Source organism: Taeniopygia guttata, chromosome 1 (assembly GCF_048771995.1).
Source record: "Taeniopygia guttata chromosome 1, bTaeGut7.mat, whole genome shotgun sequence".
NCBI lineage: Eukaryota > Metazoa > Chordata > Aves > Passeriformes > Estrildidae > Taeniopygia > Taeniopygia guttata.
Window position 1 is genome coordinate 40,883,220 of NC_133024.1, and position 22,224 is coordinate 40,905,443.

General features: G+C 39.5%; 1 protein-coding gene across 1 annotated transcript; it reads right to left on the reverse strand.

Moving 5' to 3' along the window:
* Positions 1-10,269: 10,269 nt before the first annotated feature.
* MMP7 (matrix metallopeptidase 7) lies at positions 10,270-14,511 on the reverse strand. Its single transcript, XM_002198013.7, has 6 exons — positions 14,229-14,511; positions 13,475-13,698; positions 13,220-13,368; positions 11,508-11,633; positions 10,813-10,974; positions 10,270-10,474 (listed from the first exon to the last, which is right to left on the reverse strand). The coding sequence occupies exons 1-6, from the start codon at positions 14,343-14,345 to the stop codon at positions 10,452-10,454; spliced, it is 801 nt and encodes a 266-aa protein (XP_002198049.7). The 5' UTR covers positions 14,346-14,511; the 3' UTR covers positions 10,270-10,451.
* Positions 14,512-22,224: the final 7,713 nt, after the last annotated feature.

Genomic DNA, 22,224 nt, shown 5'->3' on the forward strand with positions numbered 1-22,224 from the left:
TCCAGCATTCTCTTATGCCTTTGTTCTGCAGAGCTTCCTGTGTGGTTTTCGTCACTAAGGTACCCAAGGATCAGTATGCACCTTTTTACTGTGAATTTTCTGAGATGATCCTCCAAAGCTTTTCTTTATGATGGCTGTAGGACTCCAGCTGTATTTCCAGCTACCCTAATTCCAGAAAAGCTTAGAAATACTAGTAATCCATATGTAACTAAGTGTAAGAGCCTCTGGTTACAGAGGCAAAACTTAGAGTGAGAAAAACAATGGTAATTTATTAAATTAACGTGCATTTAGAGGATAAATCTATATAAGATATATATGTATCTTTAACATATCGACATCTTTCAGCTCTTGCACAACTCCAGTGATCATCAGACTTAACCAGAGTGGAAACTTGGTGTATCTGCAGGAAAAGAGCAGTTAAGATTGATGGAACAAAGAGCAGTTCATGGGATTGTGGGAGATGGGAGTGTAGCTAACCTAGAAGTGATGAGTTAGCAGGCACTGAGGCACAGTTGCACAATTGCACAGGATCTTTGCTGTGTAAAGGCAGAGATGCTGGAAATTCTTGTGTTGATTGCTTTGTGTGGTCTTGTTTCATTTTGGTGTTTGTTCTGTGGGAGGTGAATTTCTGGCAAATTGTTATGGTAGCAGAAATTTGTTCCTACACTGAGAAGGAAACATTCTGGGAAAACTTATTTGGTACATGGTGTAAATAATGATTTCTCATATAGATTACCACATAAATATAAGATTGGTGAGAAGACTCTTTCTTCCCCCCCCAATTTTATATAATATCCAGTGGCAGGTAGCAGTGAGAATGGGTGCTGAGGGTAACCACAGGAGCTCACCTGGTGCAGTTCCACAGAAGCTGAGCAGGGCAGGATGCTGATAGTGAGAGGGTCCAACAGCAGTCCCAGTCAAGGTGATGAGCCTGATCCTGGGAGCCCAGTTGGGAAAGAACAGCAGGAGAGGACTTAGAAACAAGGCTATGTCATAAGTCTAATGTCACGCCAGGGGATATGTTATAAGACTACCACCTTTGTCAGTCTGGAGTCCCTTTAGCAAAACCAGTCTCTAAGTCAGGACAGCTGGGAATAGGCACAGCTGTAGTGCAGCTCAGGCAAGAGCTGAAATAGAGCTGCTGTGTGAATGAGCATAGACATGTACATGGAGGTCACAGGTGAGGTTGATCAGGGCTTGTTATTACCAGTTTAGGCTTGCCAGAGCACTCAGAGCCCTGACAGGCACTGCCTGAAGGCAGTTCTTTCAGAGCTACAATTTGACCTCTTAGAGGAATGTCCTTGATTGGTAAGAGTTGTTCTTGTGTTACTGAGGTAGGTGTGTAACTGCTAGGACATTCATAAAAGGATTATAAATTAAAGCCTCACAACAGAATTGTCAACAACCTGAACATCCTAAACATAAACATCTCAGATCCATTTTATCCATGAGATGATAAACTGGCTTTGGGGAGATGGTGAAGGTGAAACAAAACAGGTCCAGCATAGGGTTAACTCACAAGGACGATCAGTGAAAAACACCAAGCTTGAAGAAGGAAAACTATTTTTATTCACATGTGAAACCTGGTCATCAGAAAAGACCTACAAAGGCAAACCTGGGAACTGAAAATACCAATTCTAGTCAGTATTCAAAACTGTGGACTCAGTATTTGATCAGTAAAAGTTTTATGAGCACTGTAGTTTTCTGTGCATCCCATCAGCTAGTAAGCCATTGTGCCATGGAAGTTCACCGTCATCTGTCATCTCTCCCAGCTGACATACTTGATGAGCTGTCTTACTCTCTTAAGGAATGTTAATTTAAGTTACAATCAGAGCAGTCACTCCCAGGTTGTACTTGGCTTGATGTCTGCTCTGTATAGATCTCACTTTTAAATTAGTTTTTATTCTCCACCCCAAAATGCCTTATTCCAGACATAATAGATGGCACCTTGCTTCACGTCCCATGTAATTTTTTTATTATTAGATGTTGGAGTTAGAGCAACACTGCTAGCTTAGAGAAAAGTATTTCAAGCAGGAAAAGACAGGAACATGCAACAGGTTTTGCAGAAATACTAGCAAGGGCAGCTTTAATCCTTGCTTCATGGCCACACAAAGTTAGCACTTGAGCTTTGTAGAGGGGGAGATAAGAACACAGGTTGATCAAAGAGTCAATCTCCTTAAAACAGACCATTAGCAAATCTGGGTTTCCTCATGCAATGTTGTTTGTTTTTTGGGTTTTTTTTTAAGTAAGGAATTAAGTTCTAAATTATATTGACATAACCAGGATTAGCCATATTTTTTTAAGAAGTAGTGGCCACATGAAGCATCAGCATCTTACAGTGTCCACTGTTAAAACTATCCTAATTTGCTTCTCAATTTGTTGGTTTGCCTTTGCATTATTACAATTTCATCAGCTCAAAAGAGCCTGAGCCCTAATTCTGGCCTTTGCAGGTCATGCATGACTGCTGCTGTTGCAAGGAGTATTTAGCTCTCTTGTACTGGAGCTGAGGCTGGCTTGTGCTCACTGAGTTTTTTTAATTTTTGGTTTCTTCTCTTGTGTTTGGGAAGGAGGAGGATCCTAGTGCTCTCCATTACTCATTCATCCATGCCTGTTGTGAACATATTGCTGTGTTAATTTTTGTGAAAAAAATTAGACCTAATCTGACCTCATTGCAAACTTACTAGAAAATTAATGACATCAAGGCCATTTACTGAGGGAAAAAAAATCAAAAATTAGACAGAAAGTGGTTTCAAAGGGATTAGAAGAATCTGCAAAAGACAATTCAATAAAAATTCAATAAAAATTTCTGTTTCTAGTATATTCTGGAAAATACTTGTCCTTTTTTTTCCCAACCAAATATTGTGTTGATTTTGGGGAGGATTCCTACTTTTCATTTCTTGAGAAAACACATAGATTGAGGAAACAGTAGATATAATAAGAAAATTTGTTTGTTATTATTATAAGAACTAATAACAAAGTAATATTAAATTATGATTATGTTATTTAAAAATAAGTGGGGCAAGAAGATTTTGCTGATGCTGTCAGAGTCCAGAAGAGCTGGATAATGCAAATGGGTACACTGCACTGACAGGGTGGCCAGGTAAACTCTTTGCTTTGGATGGATGCTCTTGGTGGAATATGATTAAATCTTGCTGCTACTGCTTCTAGCCTCCATTTGCACTGATCCTGATAACAAAAATCCTGAACCCAGTCTGATTAGGTCTGGTGCAATTGCTAAGCTTACTAGGAGCTGTAGTATGTGTCATCTCACAGGCTGGCATGCCCTTGCAACTAAAAAAGTAAAAAGCTATTTCAGTGTGGTTTGGAAACGTGACTAATATTTATCTGACAGATCTTTTTGCATCAGTCCTTCTAATGTTTTATCTCTTTTCTCAACATTTTGAGTGACATGAGGGTGTCACACTTGACTTTGAAGAACATGATTTTTATGCACTTCTTTTCTATGCAGTGACATTTCTGGGAGAGGTGTGCCTTAAAAAAATCATAGCAGAGGGCAAGGAAAGAAAACAAGAGATGATTTCATTCCCGGTGTAAGTCTGTGAGTCTCCTTTAGACCATATTCTCTTTCTTTGCCTTAGGTGCATTGTATTATCTGATTAGCGGCCTCTTTTATTCAAATATTTCTGTTATTCTTTTTATTCAAATAAAAATTAAAATAATTATAGAAAGATGGCAAATAAGATTCAACTAAGCAGGAATTAAAAGAGTGCTGTGCCAGCTCTCATTACATAATCTGCTGCAGAGACAGCTGAATCATAAAAAATTGTCTGACATGCCATGTCAAAATGTAGATTGACTTTGGGAAGTTGTCAATATATTTTATAAAATATCAGTATTGTATTGTTGTCATGGACTTAGATTTATGAGTTTCTGAGAATTCAAAGAGGGTTCAAATCAATATAATGAAATATTGGAGGAAAGCGATTTAACTGTTTAATAAAGTCTGCCCTGGATTTCATGCACTATATGGATATATTGCAATTAATAAATCCAGAATAGCAGCCATATGCATCTTCAGATGAATCTCTAGGGAATTTCATGCCCAGTGGGTGTTTTCTAGGAGAAAAAATGTAAGAGAGTGAAATGTTTTCCTGTAACAGCCTTAGGTGAAAACCTGCAGAGACAGAGAAGAAAACATCCCAGCTGTGGACTTGAAATGAAATTACCCTGTCCTGAGGTCTGCATGGAGCCCACGTGCCACAGGTTGAATTCTGCCTCCTGCCTCATCCCACTGATCCAAAGACATGGCTCATGGCCCTTGCCACAGCCACTACCAACATTCTGCCCACTGTGACCCAGCCTCCTCAGCACTGGGGGAGCCAGGGCTGATGGAAGGCCCAGAAAAAACACATAATTTATTTTAAAAAACAGCTACATTAAAACTCCACAGTTAAAGCACTCAAAAATTCCCAAGATGAGTTTTTCTCTGCCAAGCCTGGCTTATTCTGTCTGATCTTCACTGCCATCCCAATCTCTTAACATTCAGACTTCTCTTTTTCTATTTGAAAAAAATCATTATATAATTTTTGTATGACCAATACATTGTTCATAGTCTTATCTAATAAGTTTGCTTTGCAGTCCTGTTGCTTCCTTTAAAAGTGTTGGCTGATTAGTAAAAGACGTAATTGGTTTTATTTTTAAGTAGCCAAGCTTTCTAGATCAGCTGCAAAGAATTCTTAACTTTGTATTAATTCAGAGCCTAGCACTCTGTGACAGTACATTGCAAGGAAGGCAGCATTGAGCAGTCTACTTCAACTACAGAGCTGCCAAGTTTTTCCTTTTTTTCCTGATTTTTTATTTTTAAAGTTATTGAGTATCCTGAAATAAGATGAAATTTCTAATAGGTTTCATATATGTTCTTGTTTGTTCTTACTTCTGTTGAGGAAAAACAGTCAAGAAAATCAATCAGTCCTGCTACAAAGCACAAACCAAACTCATTCTGAAAGCAAGAAATACTGTTTGTGAATTAGCAGCTGAAAAATCTGTAAATTATGTCTGTCATAGAGTTCCTTGCTTTCGTAATGGCAACTACGGTATTCTCAGAATGGATGAGTAGATTGCACTGCAATATATTTTATTCAAATGGATACAGTGGCAACATTCTACATGTGAAGTGCAGAAGCTACAGGTGCCTGGAAGAATGTGAGTCAAGTTGACAAAAATACTCTAGACACGGGATCCTTTTTAAAAGCAAGTTCCTTGCTTTCAATATTGATGGTCTTAAAATGCTTTCATCCACTTTAACTGGTCCTTTTTTCCAGATAATAATTATGACTGATGTCTTTTAAGCAAAGACTGCAGATATGTCTGTTGTTGCTATGAAAATGCAAGTGAACTAGGTCATTGCTGCAATATGCTGCAATGTGTCTTCATTTTGTAAATGTTTTAGATTCCAGAGGATTTACTTTTGTTTCTGCTCAAATCTACCATAATAGTAAGACGAAATAGTTATGCTGGAATTAGTTTGGTCAGGGCATCATTTTGTTTGGCAAATTGGGTCACCTTTAGGGGAATTAACAGTTTGTGAGCTGCAGGCTTGTTTGGGGTTTGATACACCGCTCATTGTGAGCACCACAATATTGGCACACATGGGCCAATACTGTAGCAATGACACAAAGTAACTGGAAAGCACATTCTCCTCAACCAGACAGGGTGAAATATCAGACTTTGGTCCTGGACTGAAAAAATGGGCTGCAGGACTCAAGAAGGCAAAAACCAGTATCGCAAGAAACTGTTTTCCATCAGTAACCCTTGGTACTTTGAGACAGCTTTTTCAAATATCTGAACTTCTCACTGTGATTGCCTGTACATTCATCTTCTTTTAATCTCACATTTTTTTCATTTAAGTCTTCTGCTAACACAAATTCCTGGGAATCCTCTGAGGTTAAATGATAACAGTCCTTTTCGATACCTAATGGGGGGCTCAAAAGATTTGAGGTAACCACTGATTTCAGTGGAATGTGTAAGATTGAATTAATAGCTCTTCTTGCTATTTAGCTATTGATTGACAGGCCCCTGTTCTTGCTTGCCTGACAGTATATTAGAGCCCAGTGCTCATTAATGGCTGACTTCTGCTGCTTGCTGTAGTGTTTTGCTGGTTATCATCTGACTCTGCTGTGCCTGGGAACAGTTTGACAACAGCAATGGGAACGTGTCTGGGCTGGCAGATGGCCCAGGCATCTCTGCTGTCTGTATGGCTGTGCTGGACAGGCTGGAACGCCAGTGGGAACTTGAATTGAAGCGACTGTGACCTGTGGGTGAATCCATTCAAGAGCAGGACACCCAGAAACACCTGTGGCCATGGCCAAGTCCCCAGCAGAACATATCTCAAAATGTCTATGGCAGTGATTATGGAAGAGATGGTGGCCCATGCTGAAGCAGGTACACTTTGAAGCATCTGTGGCTGTGGATGATGCACATCAGTTTAGGAATGCACAGTTTATATCATCTGATACCTGAAATTAAATTTAAAATAATTACAAAGATGGTACTTTTTCCTATGCTTTATAGATATAACCTAAAAATGAAATGCCAACAGGGAATAATGTTACTTTCACTGTTTGTACCTCTCTGATAGCACAAATTACCAGGTGATGTTTCTTCTTCAACTCTTTAAATTACTGCTTGAATAAAAAATGCATTTAGGCACTTAAGGCTTGGTTTATAAAACTTCTGGTTACTTTTTTGCTGGTTCTTTGCATTGATTGCTTGGTAAAATAAAACTTTGATCTCGTAAGTGATAAATGGGATTGAAGATGTGAAAAAAATGTGCTATTCTCAGAATGGATGAGTAGATTGCACTACAATATATTTTACTCAAATAGATATAGTGGCAACATTTAACATGCAAAATGCAGAAGCTACAGGTGCCTGGAGGAATGTCAGCCAAGTTAACAAAAATACTCTGGATATAGGATCCTTTTAAAACAATGTTTGGTCTGATCAGGCGCTTCCAGGGTATTCACACTGAAGTTCTTGCTAGGTGATTTTTTACATTGTAAATAAACTAGTCCTGAAGTACTACTTCTAGTATGTAATTGATTTGTGGGAAAGGGGTGAATATTATTTTTTACTGCTTCCTCTTCTGTAATAACAAGGAGGCCAAACAAACAGAACTGAGGGGCAATCACTTTAAGTACCATGTAAGCATGATGAAAGCACAGGTAACAACTGAAAGATTTACAACAGAAATTAGAGCTAAGAGATAGCAGGGTAATAAAGATTTCAGGATGACAGAGTGCAAAGGTTAGGATTAATGCATTAAGTGATAGGTATGCTGGATTCCTGAGCACCTTTTTGTTGAAACCCAGTGTTCAACCAGAATATGAAGATGGGCAGTGTAATGGGGGGTGGAATTTGTGTGGGATTTTCTAAAGGTTGTGTGAGAGAACATGGAGAAATGGTTGAGCTGACCTGGCAAGCAGCTCAGATCTGCACAGCTGGCAGACACTTCCAAATAGGTGGTCTCATTCCTGGTTTTACATACAGGGAATGTGTACAGAGCATCTCACATCCACATTTCTGCACTGTAGACATTTTGTGGGTGCAAATAGCTTAGTGGAAAGTACTGACCATAAATTACCCATTCTCTTTTGATGATGATTTGCAATGTGTATGAACTCTGAGCTGTTGGAACTATGGAAGTAGCCTGATAGTGATGTGATACAAACATTCTGCTTCATAGCCACAGCAAACATGAGTAAGAGAAGTGATCATACTTCTTATTATCATATAGTATTCTATTCACTGGGAAATTAAAATTGTATCTTTTTGAATCAGGACTGGATGATCCTGGAAAATTGTTTGGAAAATTATGTTGAGGGGAACTCTTAGTGGTTTAGTTTTATTTGCAAAATTAAGGCACACTTAAAAGAACATTGTTCCAATATTATAGTAGTGCCAGCATCTGGACTTCTGCTCAAACTATTACCAAACTTTTTGCTCCCAGGATGGAAAAGCTTTACTACTTTTATGCAAAGAATCAATCATCATTCCTATTTCTGGCAATGAATGTAGGAATGAAGGAAATAGCATAATCAGAGAGAAAAAGTTAAATTCAGCTCATTATGATTATTTCCCACTTCTTCTACTGCTCTTTCCATCCATATTTGGAACCCCTAGAAAATATTACAAGAATTTTGAGGCAAAAATGTCTGTGCTAAGCCAAATTACCAACAACAGCACCATTATTATATACTTTTCTACTTCAAAGCAATGTCAGTTCAGAGTGCATATTCCCCCAAATATTAGAAAATAGAGTAGCATCAGGAACATTAGAGTAACACTAGGAAATCTCCTAGTGTATTTTGCAATATTTTTCCCTTTCATCCTTAACTGCTGTGAGTTGTTGTACCATCTTGAGAAAGAAAGACTCTGTTAGGCATAGCAAGGCTTATACCCTTTTTAATACCAGGTATAGCAGGTATTGATTTTGCCCTCTCAGAATATGTCTGTGTTGATGAAGTGGGCTCAGGGTACCTAAGTGACTGTGTAAGTGGCCATAATTACTTTTCTAAGTAGTGCAGGAGTAGAGCTTATCCTTTAAATGTGCACAGTTGAAGGACCCAGGAGAAATGTTAACACATTTGAGAATTCATTTGCTGCTTGTTGTACTGTCTGGAACAGCAAGGATGCATTTAAAGATAATTTTATTTAAAATAACAGTAGTAGAAGCACGTAAAAAGTCAAATCCCCAACCCACCAAAATATGTTGTGGTGAGTCTTTTCTTCTTTAGTATGGAAAAGCAGGGACAAGTTGCCATTTGAGCAACATGAAGTGCCTAGAGGTGTATTAGAGAGAGCATGTAAAAACTGACACAGAATGCAGTGGGATAAAGGGAGGAAAGAAGTTTGCTAAATCTGCTGTGGTTCCCGACGATGGTATGTGCGGTAGTACCTGGCAGCCGTGTGCTTGCAGGCAAGGCACGCTTTACAACCGGGCGCAAAGCCAGTGCAGGCTGCTGAGCTGTGCCACTAGGCGGAGGCAAATACTGCACAGTTCGCACCTGCTAAGCAGGGTGAGGTGCCGATGGCAGCGCTTTTCCCCAGAGAGGTCCCGTATGCGAATGGAAAGGCAATAGGAGCTCAACAAGAAGTAAAATGCTGCTGGCAGCCTCATCAGAGGCTGTCTCTGAGGGCAAAATTCCTGGCTTCTATTTTATTTCACTTGCTGTTGTGATGCTAAGTTGGTGCTGCTGCCTCTCTTGAGATGGATCCTTCAGGACACAAAGGTGTCTCACTGCCTGTGCTGGCCCTACTGCAGGCCAGTCTCCTCGTGTGGCCACAGGAAGCTGTCTCCCAGATGTGTTCCATTGTCAGGACACTATTCATAGGAATACATTTCTGGGTTCTATTGAATTTGTCTCAGTTCATAAGGATGTTAATTGTATGCTAGAAAACAAACCTACTACTTTCAATCAAGTATTTGTTCTCCTGGCTTCATTTGGTAGAGTGCCTTCTCCAGCCCTGTACATGAATTGTTGTGTATGGCCTTAGGAGTGGTTTTTTTTCTGCACAGTCTTTGATAAAGCACGTTCCCTGCTGTGCTGTGTCACCTCTGGGGGTTGGCTGACAGTCATTCCTTGTGCTGGGTAGCACTGGTTTAGGAGGCGGTGAAGATGCTGGCCGTGACACTGAGCTGGTGTTTGTGCTCCGCATCTCTGTGCGCAGGGAGCCATCTGTTGGAAACTGTTAATAAATACACCTTCTACCTTGCAAATTTTGAAGATTTCTAATATTCTTGGGAGAATCTCTGTGGGGTTTTTGTTCTTTCTTCTTTCTGTCTTTTTTTTTTTCTTTATTTTCTTTTTTTTTTTTAATACATTTAAAAATACACAAGGGCGTTTGAATATCACAGAGGACAATGGGAATCCCAGTCCACTACTTCTCAAACCTGCTTCTCTGGAAAGCCAAGGAGGACATGATGATGAAAAGCTTTTCTCTTTGGTAAAACATCCCAGCCCATACTGAAGGAAGCACTGTGGAGACCTCCTCTATGTGTGAGCCATATGGGAAGCACACTGATTCTGAGGAGTCAATATTGTGAAGTGGCAGGACATGCATGGGAATTGAAAGCAAGCCACTGATGTAAGAACAAACCCTGTTCTGTTCTTACATCAGTCGGGCTCTTAAGGTGCCTATAAAGCTATTCCCAAAATACTTGTCTGACTGTCTATCATGCATGTAGGAGTAACTTAATCCCTCAGTGATGCCAGAAGAAAAAAGAAAACCTAAGAAAACAGAGCATACTTATTTTTATTATTATTTTTATTAGGTGAAATTGTGTAATGTGCAAATAAATCATTATAAAAATTCAGGGTGAGAAAATGCAGCCTGGGAATTTACCATTTTAATTAGCCAGAGGATTAAAATTGTTTTGGAACATCAAAACAATGGGACGTGAATTCTTTGATCTTCGTTAAGCACTTTCTTCAAGAGTTTGATGGCTTCTTCCCTGTGAAAAAGAAACACAAAGATAGAAACTCTACTGAAAACTGACAATGCAAACAACTGTGTTTTTTCCCTAATGTTCCTCTAGCACGCCCTGAGTTGGGTGGTGCCTAAAGAAAAGCAAACCTGACAAATTCTGTCCTGTGGGGTCAATTCTAGTTATGTGCCACTGTTGCTGAGGAGTTTCTGCTTTTACTGGACATGGTGAGTGGCACAATACCTGTCCTTTCCTACCAGGTGCACAACTCACTGAAAGAGCTCATTTGCAGAGCAAATCAGGGACAGTGAAAGCTGTACCCCAGCAAGTTTTGTCTTGAAAATCAAATTTAATCATGAGTTTACCGTATAACTTCTGAATTCCTCTCCTGTCATCTTCCGGAAGTCTGAAGGTTTCTGGGTTCTCATAACGGTAGAGAGGGTACATCAGAGCTCCACGGACATTGGAATGAGCAAGTCCCAAAGAATGGCCAAATTCATGAGCAGCAACAAGGAACAAATTGATATCTGCAACATAGAAATCCATAAATGGATGTTAAAGGTATGGCATTCTTTTTTTGAAATCCAATTAATTGAAAGTGCAGGAGAATTTGTATATTTCAATCCATCTTGCAATGAAACTCCAGGCTTTTGATCCATTATTGTTGAGCTTTCATATATAACTGTAAGATTTTATTAAAAATCTACTGATTCCTTGCATATGCCTCTAGAGACCCTGAGTCTCTTTTGGACTCTGTGTTCGGTCAACCTCATTCCTAGAAGCAAGTAAATTCACCTTTTTGCAATTGCTGTAGGAAACAAGGGCTCACAGTCCTTGTTTAGCCTGCAAAAAGTGCTTTAAATGATGGACAGAACAGGCATTATGTAGGTGCTCATGGTAATGAAGTGCTAGTACTTAAATGGTAGTTGAAAAGAATAGAAATGTTAGTACTAAAGTAATACTGAAGGATGAAGTGTAATTGAAAGCACTTCCCGTGGCTGTGTTCTTTCAACATGGACAATATTTGCCTTTCCCTTTCATCTGCACCTGTGAGCTTTACCTTGGTTGACATCTGACCATTTTTCATCATCATCAAAGTGAGCATCTCCTCCAATCCCACTTCCAGGTTCAAACGCATGGGCCAGCGTGCCACCTTGTCCATCAAAAGGAGCTCCATCACCATGCTCTGCATTTGAAATAAATCAATGTCATCAGATGAGATCAGTTGTCATATTTAACTTCAGTAAATAGAAAACCATGCTGTTGGTTTGTTCTAGTTTTGCTGGTTGCCAATCCTTAAAAAAATCTTACAATGGCAGCAAGGTTGTGAAAATGAGAAGTGAGGCTTAGGGAAATATTCTCCAAATTCATGACTTAATTCAAGTCTTGTATTTAATAGATCAGTCAGCTGCATGTTTCAGGAAGAGCTGAATATATTTCCCCAGTGCTTTTGTCAGAAGTGTAGTCCTGAGGCAGCAATCAGAGATTATTTCAGAATAAATGCTTAATGCGTGACCCTACTGTTGTTAATGTATTTGATGTTGAAAAGTGCTCGGCAATATTAGTTCTAGACATTATCACTTGCACTGATTTTAGTGTGGATGGTGATTTGGGATAGATAACCTTGTTTCTGAAGAGATAAATTTTATTCCCAGCCTTGAGGTATGGTCTACTATCTACTTCTGCCATAGTGCAGGTGGAATATTACTGTTTCCTACTTCGAGAGCAAGAGCTGGATTAGAGTTAAACCAACTTTGAAAATTTCCCTCTCCCTCACAGTGAGTGTCTGACTTTACTGAGGAGTAGTTGGGAAATCAGATGCCATCCTGTGTCCTTTCCCCCAGACCATGTGGATGGCCCTTAGGGCACAGCTAACACAGGCAGGAGAGATCTAATCCTAGTGTGTGACATGGGATTAAAACACATTCCAATTTGCAGCATCATTTCTGCCTTTGACTGGGACATTAGGTCATGTCTTTATGGTACCATAATGTCCTTCCCATCAGTGACACACAGGCTTTGGACATTTTGGTGCTCATCTGCTCGCAAGCCCAGTGTCAATGGAGCTCTAGTAATTATTGCCAATGGATCTACAGAACAAGTCAGTAGGCATTTAGTTTGTCTAAGCTGTCAGTTCACATGCCAGGCACAAGTTCAAGGTAGGGCTATGTCCATACACTACTCCAGACCACAGATGGACTTCTAAAGTGACTTCTGCCCCACCCACCACGCTTTGGCTGCTGCACCTTGGTGCAATCTTGGAGTGCAACATACAATTCCTTCTAGTAGCAAATCAACCAGAAGACACTTTCTATGGCCAACCATAATGCACCCCAGCTGCCAAAGGGTGCTTATTCTGGGAACCAGGCTAAGTCCAGGCCTAAGTAAACGTGTCTTAACCTGCTCAAATCCAGCCTGTGGAGGCTGGATCTTCAGAACCTGCTGATTTGCTCTGCAGAGCTCTTCCCAGGAGTTTGCCCATTTATCAAGGCAAAAAAGAGCCTTGAGCATCTAAATTCAAGTGTCTCATACTGGAGCTGAATTCTTCCTTCATTCACAGCTGTGACTCTGAAAGGATTTTTCTAACTCTTTTGTAAGAGTAAAACTGAATCATAACATAGAAATTTGGTGACATAATATAAAGAAGATAAAATTTATGCAGACTTTGATTTAATTCCAAACTCTTTGTTCTGTCTTAAAGCTATGTCAATAAAAATGAATGCTTTGAGTAAAATATGGACTGTTGTATTTTAAAAAGGACAGGTATCTCACCACGACGTGCAAATCTAATCTCAATGTCTGCATGGCCCATGTAGATTCTTCGGAACTGCAGCGGAGTCACATCACTCCATACCTTCAAGGCCCTTTTAATTGCATCATCCACTTTCCTTCTGGGTAGATCAGGTGTATAATTGACAATTCTGTCAGCAAAGACAAACAGGTTAATTTCATTTAATCAGTGAAGGAAACACACCTAGTTAGATACAAGGCAATTCTCTTCCCCAGAAAACTTGAAACATCACTTACTTGTAAGTTAAATGTGTCTTTTTCCATTTTGGAGTTCCAGGAAATGTTTGATATTCTGCTACATCAGGCATACCACATCTGGGCATTTTCATTATTCCTTCTGTTTCTGTGTCTAATTTTCCAGTTACAGTCAGGTGGAAAAACCTCTGCATTTCTTTAATCCTTTCTTCTATGCTTAGGTTTTGTGTTTTTGCCAAAATTGGAAAGAATTTATCAAGATATCCCTGGAAGAAGAGAGGGAAAATAAAGATTAATATGTATATCTGTGATGTTTTGGTAATTGCATTTTACATTTGTTTGAATTGTTTCATCATCCTGCATCATCCGTGTCTAGTTTTCATTGTATCTTTCCATTTCAAGTTACCAAATTCTGCTCTCTCAGTAGTAGAGACCAGCATATATAAAAAGAATTGTAACAGCAATGAAACATTGTAAGTAAGAAATCCTTCCAAGGTACCACAGTTCACTGAGCATTCAAGTCTAGAGTCTTCTAACACAGTACACATAACATTTTTGACTTATTTTTAAAATTACATGCTCCCGTTATTTACCAGTTGGAATGTGGTCTCTTTTTAAAGTTAGTCTTAGGAGGTTTAAGCTAGTCATCAAGTTTAAACTGTTTTATATCATGTCTGCAAAAACTGTTGTTGTAATGTAAGACAAGGTTAATATGAATAGGTATGAAAGAAGTGTAGAAATTGAACCAAAATCAGATTATTCATAATGTAGTTGTGTTTCTCCCCATGTAACATACCTTTACTTTCTCAAGGTCTATGCTATTCCATGTTGCTGGTTTCAGTTGCACTGGGAAAGCAGGAGTCTCAGGTAGGAAGATGACAGCACAAAGCAGGAGGTAGTGCATGGTGCCCATCTTGATGAGGAGCCTTGCTGGAGCAGAAAGAGTTTGACTTTCTGTCTCCCAAGACCAGAGCTAAAACCCTTATATAGATCCTCATAGCTCCAAGCAGTAATTATGCATATGATTCACTTTTTGGTTTTGTTAGTGTAATGTCATCAATACTCTAAGATGTAAATGAAATCACGTTAAACAAATCTTTCCTGTAACTTCCCTGTTGATGTCACGTCACAGCTAGCAGCCAGCTTTGTGTCTCTCTTTTCATATTATTCCAGTAGTGAAACCACAGCGTCATAGGGAAGTTCTTTTTCTGTAACTTTATCAGTACAGTTACTGTGTAATCACTTCACACTGCGCTTTTCCCATGTTACTTATACACAAAGGTATTTTGCAAGAGACCTTTGGCTGCCTGCCTGTATCAGTCAGTGTAGAGGCAGAGAGGAGATGGGTGCGAGTAGTGTCTCACTGAAAGCACTGCCCTGCTCAGTAAACTTTCAGAGGTTCCTGCAGTTCAGGAGACAGCTCTTTAAAAGTACCCTCTCGGACTAAGTGGACATCAGGTGCCTTTGTCCCTTTCCTTACAAATGGGATGACCTTTCAGAAGAATCTCTTTACATTTGAGAATTAGATATAGAATATAACTTACAAGAGTAGGTGAAAGCTCTCAGGGGAAAGAAAGGAGCTTTTCCTAACAAATATGGAACTATCTTAGACCTCCTGCTGTATCAGTGCAACCTGAGAAAGCTGCATGAAGCACTGACAGAGCAGGGCAGCTGTATCCCTGTAACCTCCCTGGCCCCCTGATGGAAATTTTTGAATGGAAATTTTAAAAATTCAGTGAAAAAATTTTCATTACTTTGGGCTCAAAATCAGCATGAATAAAACAAATTCTGGTAAGATCAATATCAAAAAGGAACAGATTCTGTTTCCTTACATTTAGTTGTGTGAATTTTGCAGACTTTATTGCTTTGTCTTGGTCTTGAATAATAAAAAAATATTATGGCTCAGGAAAAATAATTTACTGCACAAAAATCATAGTCATGTGAGTCGTATTCAGCAGAAGTCGTATTCAGCAGAGAACCTGTGTCTGTGTTGGGGAGTATGACCTGTGTAAACAAAGGTCAAGGAGATCCAAAGCAATACTATAGAGACATTTAATAATAGAAGTTGCTGTAAATTCCGTTAAGAAGACTTACAACATTGCCATGGAAAAGCTCATACTGTCACATTTTTGAGGAGAGTAACCCTGCTGTGATCAAGCATGCTGCATAAACTATGTCCTGTGTGGAACTCATTGATTGACACCAGACATTTTGAGTTCTAGAGAAAAATACTTAAGTAAAAAGTAATACCAGAGTCTCCTTTGAGCATGACTAGGATGAAAAAGTAAAGTAGAAAAAATGAATGATTCAGTAGTGAATGATCACTGTCTTGGTCATTTGACTTGGGCAGAAGGCTCAGCTGAATTCTGCCCAATCTGAATGCAGGCAAAAGAGTTCATACAAGTTGAGAACTTCTCAAATATCTTTGTGAATGTTATGAATCTATCTGGGATTGATTAAATTTATTCATAGCAATATGCATGGTGCTCTACCCCGATGCTCTGGGTATTGGTGAAGAGTGTTCCCACAATGTGAAGACCTTTTCTGCTCACACTTGGCTCTCACACTGTATGGAAGAGGCTGGGTGGAAAAGTGGCTGGGAAGAGACACATCCAGGACAATTGACCTGAGTTCTCCAAAGGAATATTCCATATGATATAATGTATGTTCATCAATAAAACTGGACTAGCAGAAGAAGGATGTGGAGTGAGGGTTGTCTTCCAAGGTAGTTATTGCCTGGAAGCTGGTTGGACATCAATCTGTTTGCAGCAGGTGCTGAGCCTGTGCAAAACTTCCCTCCACTCCACCCCATCCTTTCAGTTATTAAACTTTCTACATTTCCTAATCTCTCCCACTGTGCATGGGGAACAAGCAAGTGACTGTACGGGTGATTAGATGTTGGCTGTTTTCTACCCAGTATGGTGAATATCAAGGAAAAAAGTATTGCCAAAAATTCCTGAGAAATGTTTTGTTTGGGTCACTTGTGAATTATGCAATATTGTATTTAAAGTCCTACCAAAAACAGGATAGACCTGTTTTCTTAGGATCTGCAGGACACATGATTAGTTTTGTTCTGTTATCTGGTTATTCAACTTGACTAACTAAAAATCAAATTCAGACATGGCAAATATCTTTGCAGAGTAAAATGTTTTGTTTTTTGCATCACAATTTCTGAAGCTAAGTCCTGTGAACTGCAGTCTGATTCAGAAGTCTCCTGGCTTCTGCAGTCCATTTCCATAGATTTTACCCAAGGGGGCTCTCTGCAAAGGAGTACCTTAGCACCTATGATATAGGGCTATGTATCATTTTTGCAGTCTGTGTGATGGTAAAACCCTCCAGTCATACCTGCCCGGGCACCAGGGTCGTGCCAGGGCCCCTCGGCATTGCGTCAGCTCGTCTCAGGAGCAAGACAAGCCAATTCTTCTCTCCTGTTTGGCTGGATCAAGCTGCATTGAGATATTTCTCAGCAAGATCCTACTGCTCTAGGGAAGGAAAGGCCCGAGGAAGGGATTAGATGTTCAGATTCAGCACAAACAATGTGATGACAACTAGCACATCTATGTAACTAGTAGTTAAGCAATCAAGCTTAACACATCTCTGCTTGTGCATTTACCATCTTCTCACAGTGTCTAGAATTGATTTGCTTTGTTTCTCTAATTACTTTGTATTTACAACAGTTTAATTGGGACATCTGGTGGGAAAAGATGCAAGAATAGAGATAAGTTTTTACAATAATAATCTTGAGCAACAAACCACAAGGGAAATGGCTTTCCTGTAAGTGTTACCTACCTGTGTGACCTTCTGGCACCCTCAATTCTTTGATTTGTCTTGTCCTTTGGTCAATGATAAAGAGGCTCTTTCTTCCAGCTAACAGACATGTGTATCTCTCAAAAATGTCTACGTAATAATTGAATTTACTCCATTTAAATAGAATTCATAACCTTTAGCTGTATGCAGTCATTCTATCTTCCAAAAGCAACACACAGGACATGGGGAAGGGAAGAGGGTCAGAGGTCAGTCAGCTGCATTTCACTGCAGCGTGATTTGAAACCTTCCTGGGTAGGAAAAGTTACATAACGTCCCATAGTAATCTTTTTGTAGTTGGCTATCTCCATCCATTTGTATGTCTGTCTCAATACTTTAAATGACTGAAACAAGATGTAAACTAGAACACTGCATACATCTTGTCTTGACAAAACCACATTACTTCATGTAGGAACCTCCTAACAGCATTTGCACTAAGGCAACCTCAGACTGCCTGTAATTCTGCAGCAGAACCCTGTGAATGAGCTGCAGAGTCCCTCCTAAAAAAGACTGAGCTTGTAGTGGTGCTGCAAGGACAGACAGAGAAGCTGTGACAGCATGGGAGGCATGCTGGGCTTGGCCTGTCCACACTGACTGTAACCCAAACTGAGGAGCAGCCAATGTCTGCAGCTCCTCCTGACTCATCCTGATGATTTGCAAGGGTCTGTACAGGCTGGGACACCATGGTGAGTTTGGGCTTTAGTGACTGTGGAGAACAGGGTTTGAAAGACAGGATAGACACTGCAGAATGTGACATGTGCTGAACCTCATAGACTTGTATAAGTCTTTGGAAAAGGTGCTGGGAGTATAGATGACATCAACCAAAATTTTGCTTTTAGGCTGATTTGAAAAATCTTACTTCTATACAAAAATTCAATGACCCTGAAATACCAAGGAGTTGATAAAAGATTTCATTGCAAATTGACATGAAGTAAAACAGTTCTGGAGGAATTACAGGCTTACCTCCATGGTGTTATACTCTAGTATAGAAGACAGGAGACTGAATTTGAATGTAGTCAATATAAGATCAGCGCAGAAGCTTGATTTATCTCATTAGAACTGAGATTCGGCCATGAGGATTGCAATAGGCCATAGACAGATGTATGTGAACACAGGTGAAAAAATCTGTACAACATTTCCCTGGAAATTGTCAGTTGTCATCATCTCATTGTTGCTATTCAAATGCTTCCTGATTCTCAGCATTGGTTCATGTCTGGAAGCTGTTTGCTGCTCACAACTCCATATGTGGGACAGGTCCTTTTCTATTGCCCTGTCTAGTTTCCAGTAACTGAGTAAAAAGACAACAACATCACTTCGCTGGTAAATCTGGTTATATCACTGAAGTTCTCTTTCACCAAAAAATTTCCTTCCTTGCACAAACTTGAAGCCTCTGTGTCCCACAAATCATGTTATGCTGATTTTTCCAACATGACGGATTTTGACTTTGGCACCATTAAAAAGCAATCCAACCATTAAAAAGTGCACAACCAAATAAGGGCTGTTAGGACTGGGATGGTGAGGAGTGAGTCACAAAGAAGCCTTGCTGACTTTAGAAGCCTTTTTCGTGCAGCTGCTCACTACCCTGAGTGGTTGCTTAACCAAACCCCATTTGAGTAAACCAGTCTCTGTCTGTTCTAAGGAGTTAAGTGGCTGTAGAGGGTGAAACAGCAAGTGCTGAGGCCTAGGTGGCTGTGTGGGAGGGAAATATCCCAGACAGCTCAGGTCTGGTCCAGCAGGCTGAGCATCCTCAGTGGAATGCTCAGCACCATCCTAAAGGGACGCAGTTGCCTCATGCCCAGCTGATCAAGGTGTGAACCCAAGAGCAACAAGTATAGATTGGTTACAAGGCTGGAAACACACACCTGGTCCAGCATGGAACACTCCTGGAGGCACACCCAGTACCTTGGCCCTTTAAAATACAACTGACATCATTACATTTTCTCCAGAGGCAATTTTCACTGCCAGGTGACTATGGCTGATCACAGGTCAGGAACAATAGGCTTTTGTATATGTGAATCCTTAATTATCAATTACAGTAATGTGTAACAGCAGGAGATTGCACATTTAAAGAAGACTTACTCCAGTCCTCATTCTATGTCCCACAAGTTTACCGTAAATCAATTTTGCATTTTCACACAATGCAAGTTTAAATGTTTATGAAAGGAAGAAACTAGCCTACTTGCCTATGTTTTTTGGGGGGTGTGTGTTTATTTGTTTTTGGTTTATTTTCTTTTTTTCTTCCTACAAATGAGCAGCACCTTTGCAGGCAGAATTAATTTGCCCCAGCCTGCTGCCTTGCTCTGGAGGTTGTTGTCATTACTGTTCTGCAGAGGGTGGAAGGAGTTTGACTCCATTACACTAATAACAAATCCATGGCTGTACCATGACAAGGAGGGGGAAAAAAGGCAAATCCAGTATGCTTTGCACAGTTGCAAGACAGCTATTTTTCTGTACTTTACAGTTAGTTGAAATTCATCTCTTGTGTACAGCAAAACCAGCAATGTTGCTCTGGGAATGTGCTCTCGGTTCAGGTCAAAGCAGGACACTAGACTGTATAGGCTGTTGTACCTGTTGTGCTGTGGATTATGACAGCTTCCCATGTCTTGAGAAGAAATATGTATTAATTTCAAAAATATGAATGTTTTGGGCAAGCAAGGGTGACTTTTCCCCCACTTATATACACAAAAGTGACAGATCTTTAAAGGGCAATTGCACCATGAGCTTGGTGATACCAGTATTTTTAGAATTAATAGACTTAATTCCTTGTCTTATTATCATTGTTTCTTGTGAAGAAATAAAAATTTTTTACTGTTCTGATTTCAATCTGAATGTAACTGAGGGCAGTTACATTAATTGCAAGAGCAGAAATAGGTTTCTGGAGAGTTCTGCCATGATTTGCCACACCTTCCCCCAGGCTTCAAAAAGCCCCTAAACCATATGTGCCCAATCAAAACCTGCAGCTGATCATAACAGGTTTAGAGATGCCCAACAAGCCAAAGCTGTGAGCATTGTTGCATGAAAACAAAGTTCACATGCTTATACCAAAGGTCTTTAGGATGCAAATTTGGTTTAATGTTTGATCAATGGTTATTTATTGTTTTTTCTGTTGGATCTGATATATAGCTGGCCTGTTCTGTGGCTCTTCTTTACCTCTACAAAATTTGACTTACTGCAGTCAGATATTTCCCATGATTCTTAATTTCTGCATAATATTTTTATTAATTTTTATGTGCCTTATTTCTTTGCAACTTTGTCTTGTAATGGGAGGTTGAACTGAGGAGAAACGTGAAATTAGAAGATATGGTTACTTACTTATTTTTTATAGAGTGCATATATGCTAGCAGGTTGTTCGCTGCACGTAATTCTATAGTGGCACAACCCTAACTTGCAAGCCAAGTGTAATAGAAGAATATAGAAATAGGTTCTCTCTTTAAGGACTCTATATGTAAGGGCAAATTAAATGGGTAGATGTTAATGATATGAATGGAAGAAAGTGTGACATGAGTCACACCTCAGGATGGCAATACACTTTTCATATGGTGAACAAGTAGCAAATGAATACACTGAGCAGATAAGGGGATATTATGCTACTTGAACGGTGAAATTTTATGGTTGGAAGTACACAGGAGGAGAAACTGTGAAACAAAAATACCTAAATGTGCCTATATGTGAAAAATATTATGAATTGTGAATAGGAAAATTCCTGTAATGATGAATCTACTTGAAACAATTTCTGCCAGCTTCCACTTTAGGGTTGCAACCTCATGAAACTTTACTGACTTACTTGTTGAACTCTGTGAATCCTTCACTTGTTGAGCTATCATGGGATGTAAAGCACCCTTTCAGAGATCTGGAAGCTATCCACACTTCCTCAGTGAACTGGGAAGGCAACCTACTTGAACATGAGTGTGTATCCTCTTCAGCAGTTTTCTAGCTACCATCAGACATTAATGACATTACAATGCAATTTCTTTGTTGGGGGGAGCTTACTTATTTCATGTGTAGTAGGCAAGTGTACACTCCTGCCACTGACATCTTTTGAACATTACCAAAGAGAATAAAATGCAGCTCTTGTTTCACTGTCATGAATGGGAGAACTTCTAGACTAAGGTTAGTGACTAGATATCAGATGCATGTTTCAGGCAGTTAAATATGATCTCACATGTATGAACGACTTGACAATTAGAAAAAGTCTGTGGATTTGTAGAAGCAGAATCTGAGAGACCTCAAACCCACGTATCTGCTGACCGGGAGTACAACTGTGGCCTGGTGGTAAGGCAGGAGCAAAAGGGTGTGTTTTTCTAGGATTCTTAGTAGTTTGTTCAGGTTTTTTCTAATACAACAATCTGAATATTTATAACTGTATATTCTAAAATTATGTTTGCCTTACAAAACAAGGCAGGGTTATAACATGCTTACTATGCTGCAGGGTGGGTGAGGATGGACAAGCAATTCATACAGCTCAGCTGGACTAGATAGGCAGGAGCTGCATTGATGTACTTAGAAATAGTCTGGTGTGAACTAGGACTTTAATCAGCTGCTTCACAGATTCCAGCATCTTCCCAACAGCTGGTTTTCTTTCACATAGCATGGAAAAACCAACTGAAGCTTCATTAGCTTTTAATGATTATAGAATATATTTATCCCTGTGGGACTGAAGGAAGAGAATCCTACAGCTGTAGATATCTGGTATGAAGTCACTGTGACAAAAAATATGATAATTATAAGTTGTCAAGTTCTGAATCAAAATCCAGTAGCTAATTTTTAAATGAATAATTTAATGCAAAGTACAAGTACTGGAGTTAGAAATAGTGGAGACTTGAAGAATCTGCTGTTGCACTTTAAATCAGACAGTGATATGTATTTTAGTTGAAAACTTACCCTTTGACCTCCAAGATCCAGCCAAACTTTGCAGTTTTAAAAGGAATTAGAATCATGTGCTGTGATTGTGGTTAAATATTGCACATCACCAGGCATAATGAGTAACT

Excerpts from the sequence above, each read along its gene's own strand:
- MMP7 (XM_002198013.7), bottom strand. The coding sequence starts at position 14,345 with ATGGGCACCATGCACTACCTCCTGCTTTGTGCTGTCATCTTCCTACCT. Across the intron at positions 13,699-14,228 it reads TAGACCTTGAGAAAGTAAAG|GGATATCTTGATAAATTCTT; the intron begins GTATGTTACATG and ends CTCTTCTTCCAG. Across the intron at positions 10,975-11,507 it reads ATGGTCAGATGTCAACCAAG|ATATCAATTTGTTCCTTGTT; the intron begins GTAAAGCTCACA and ends TCTATGTTGCAG.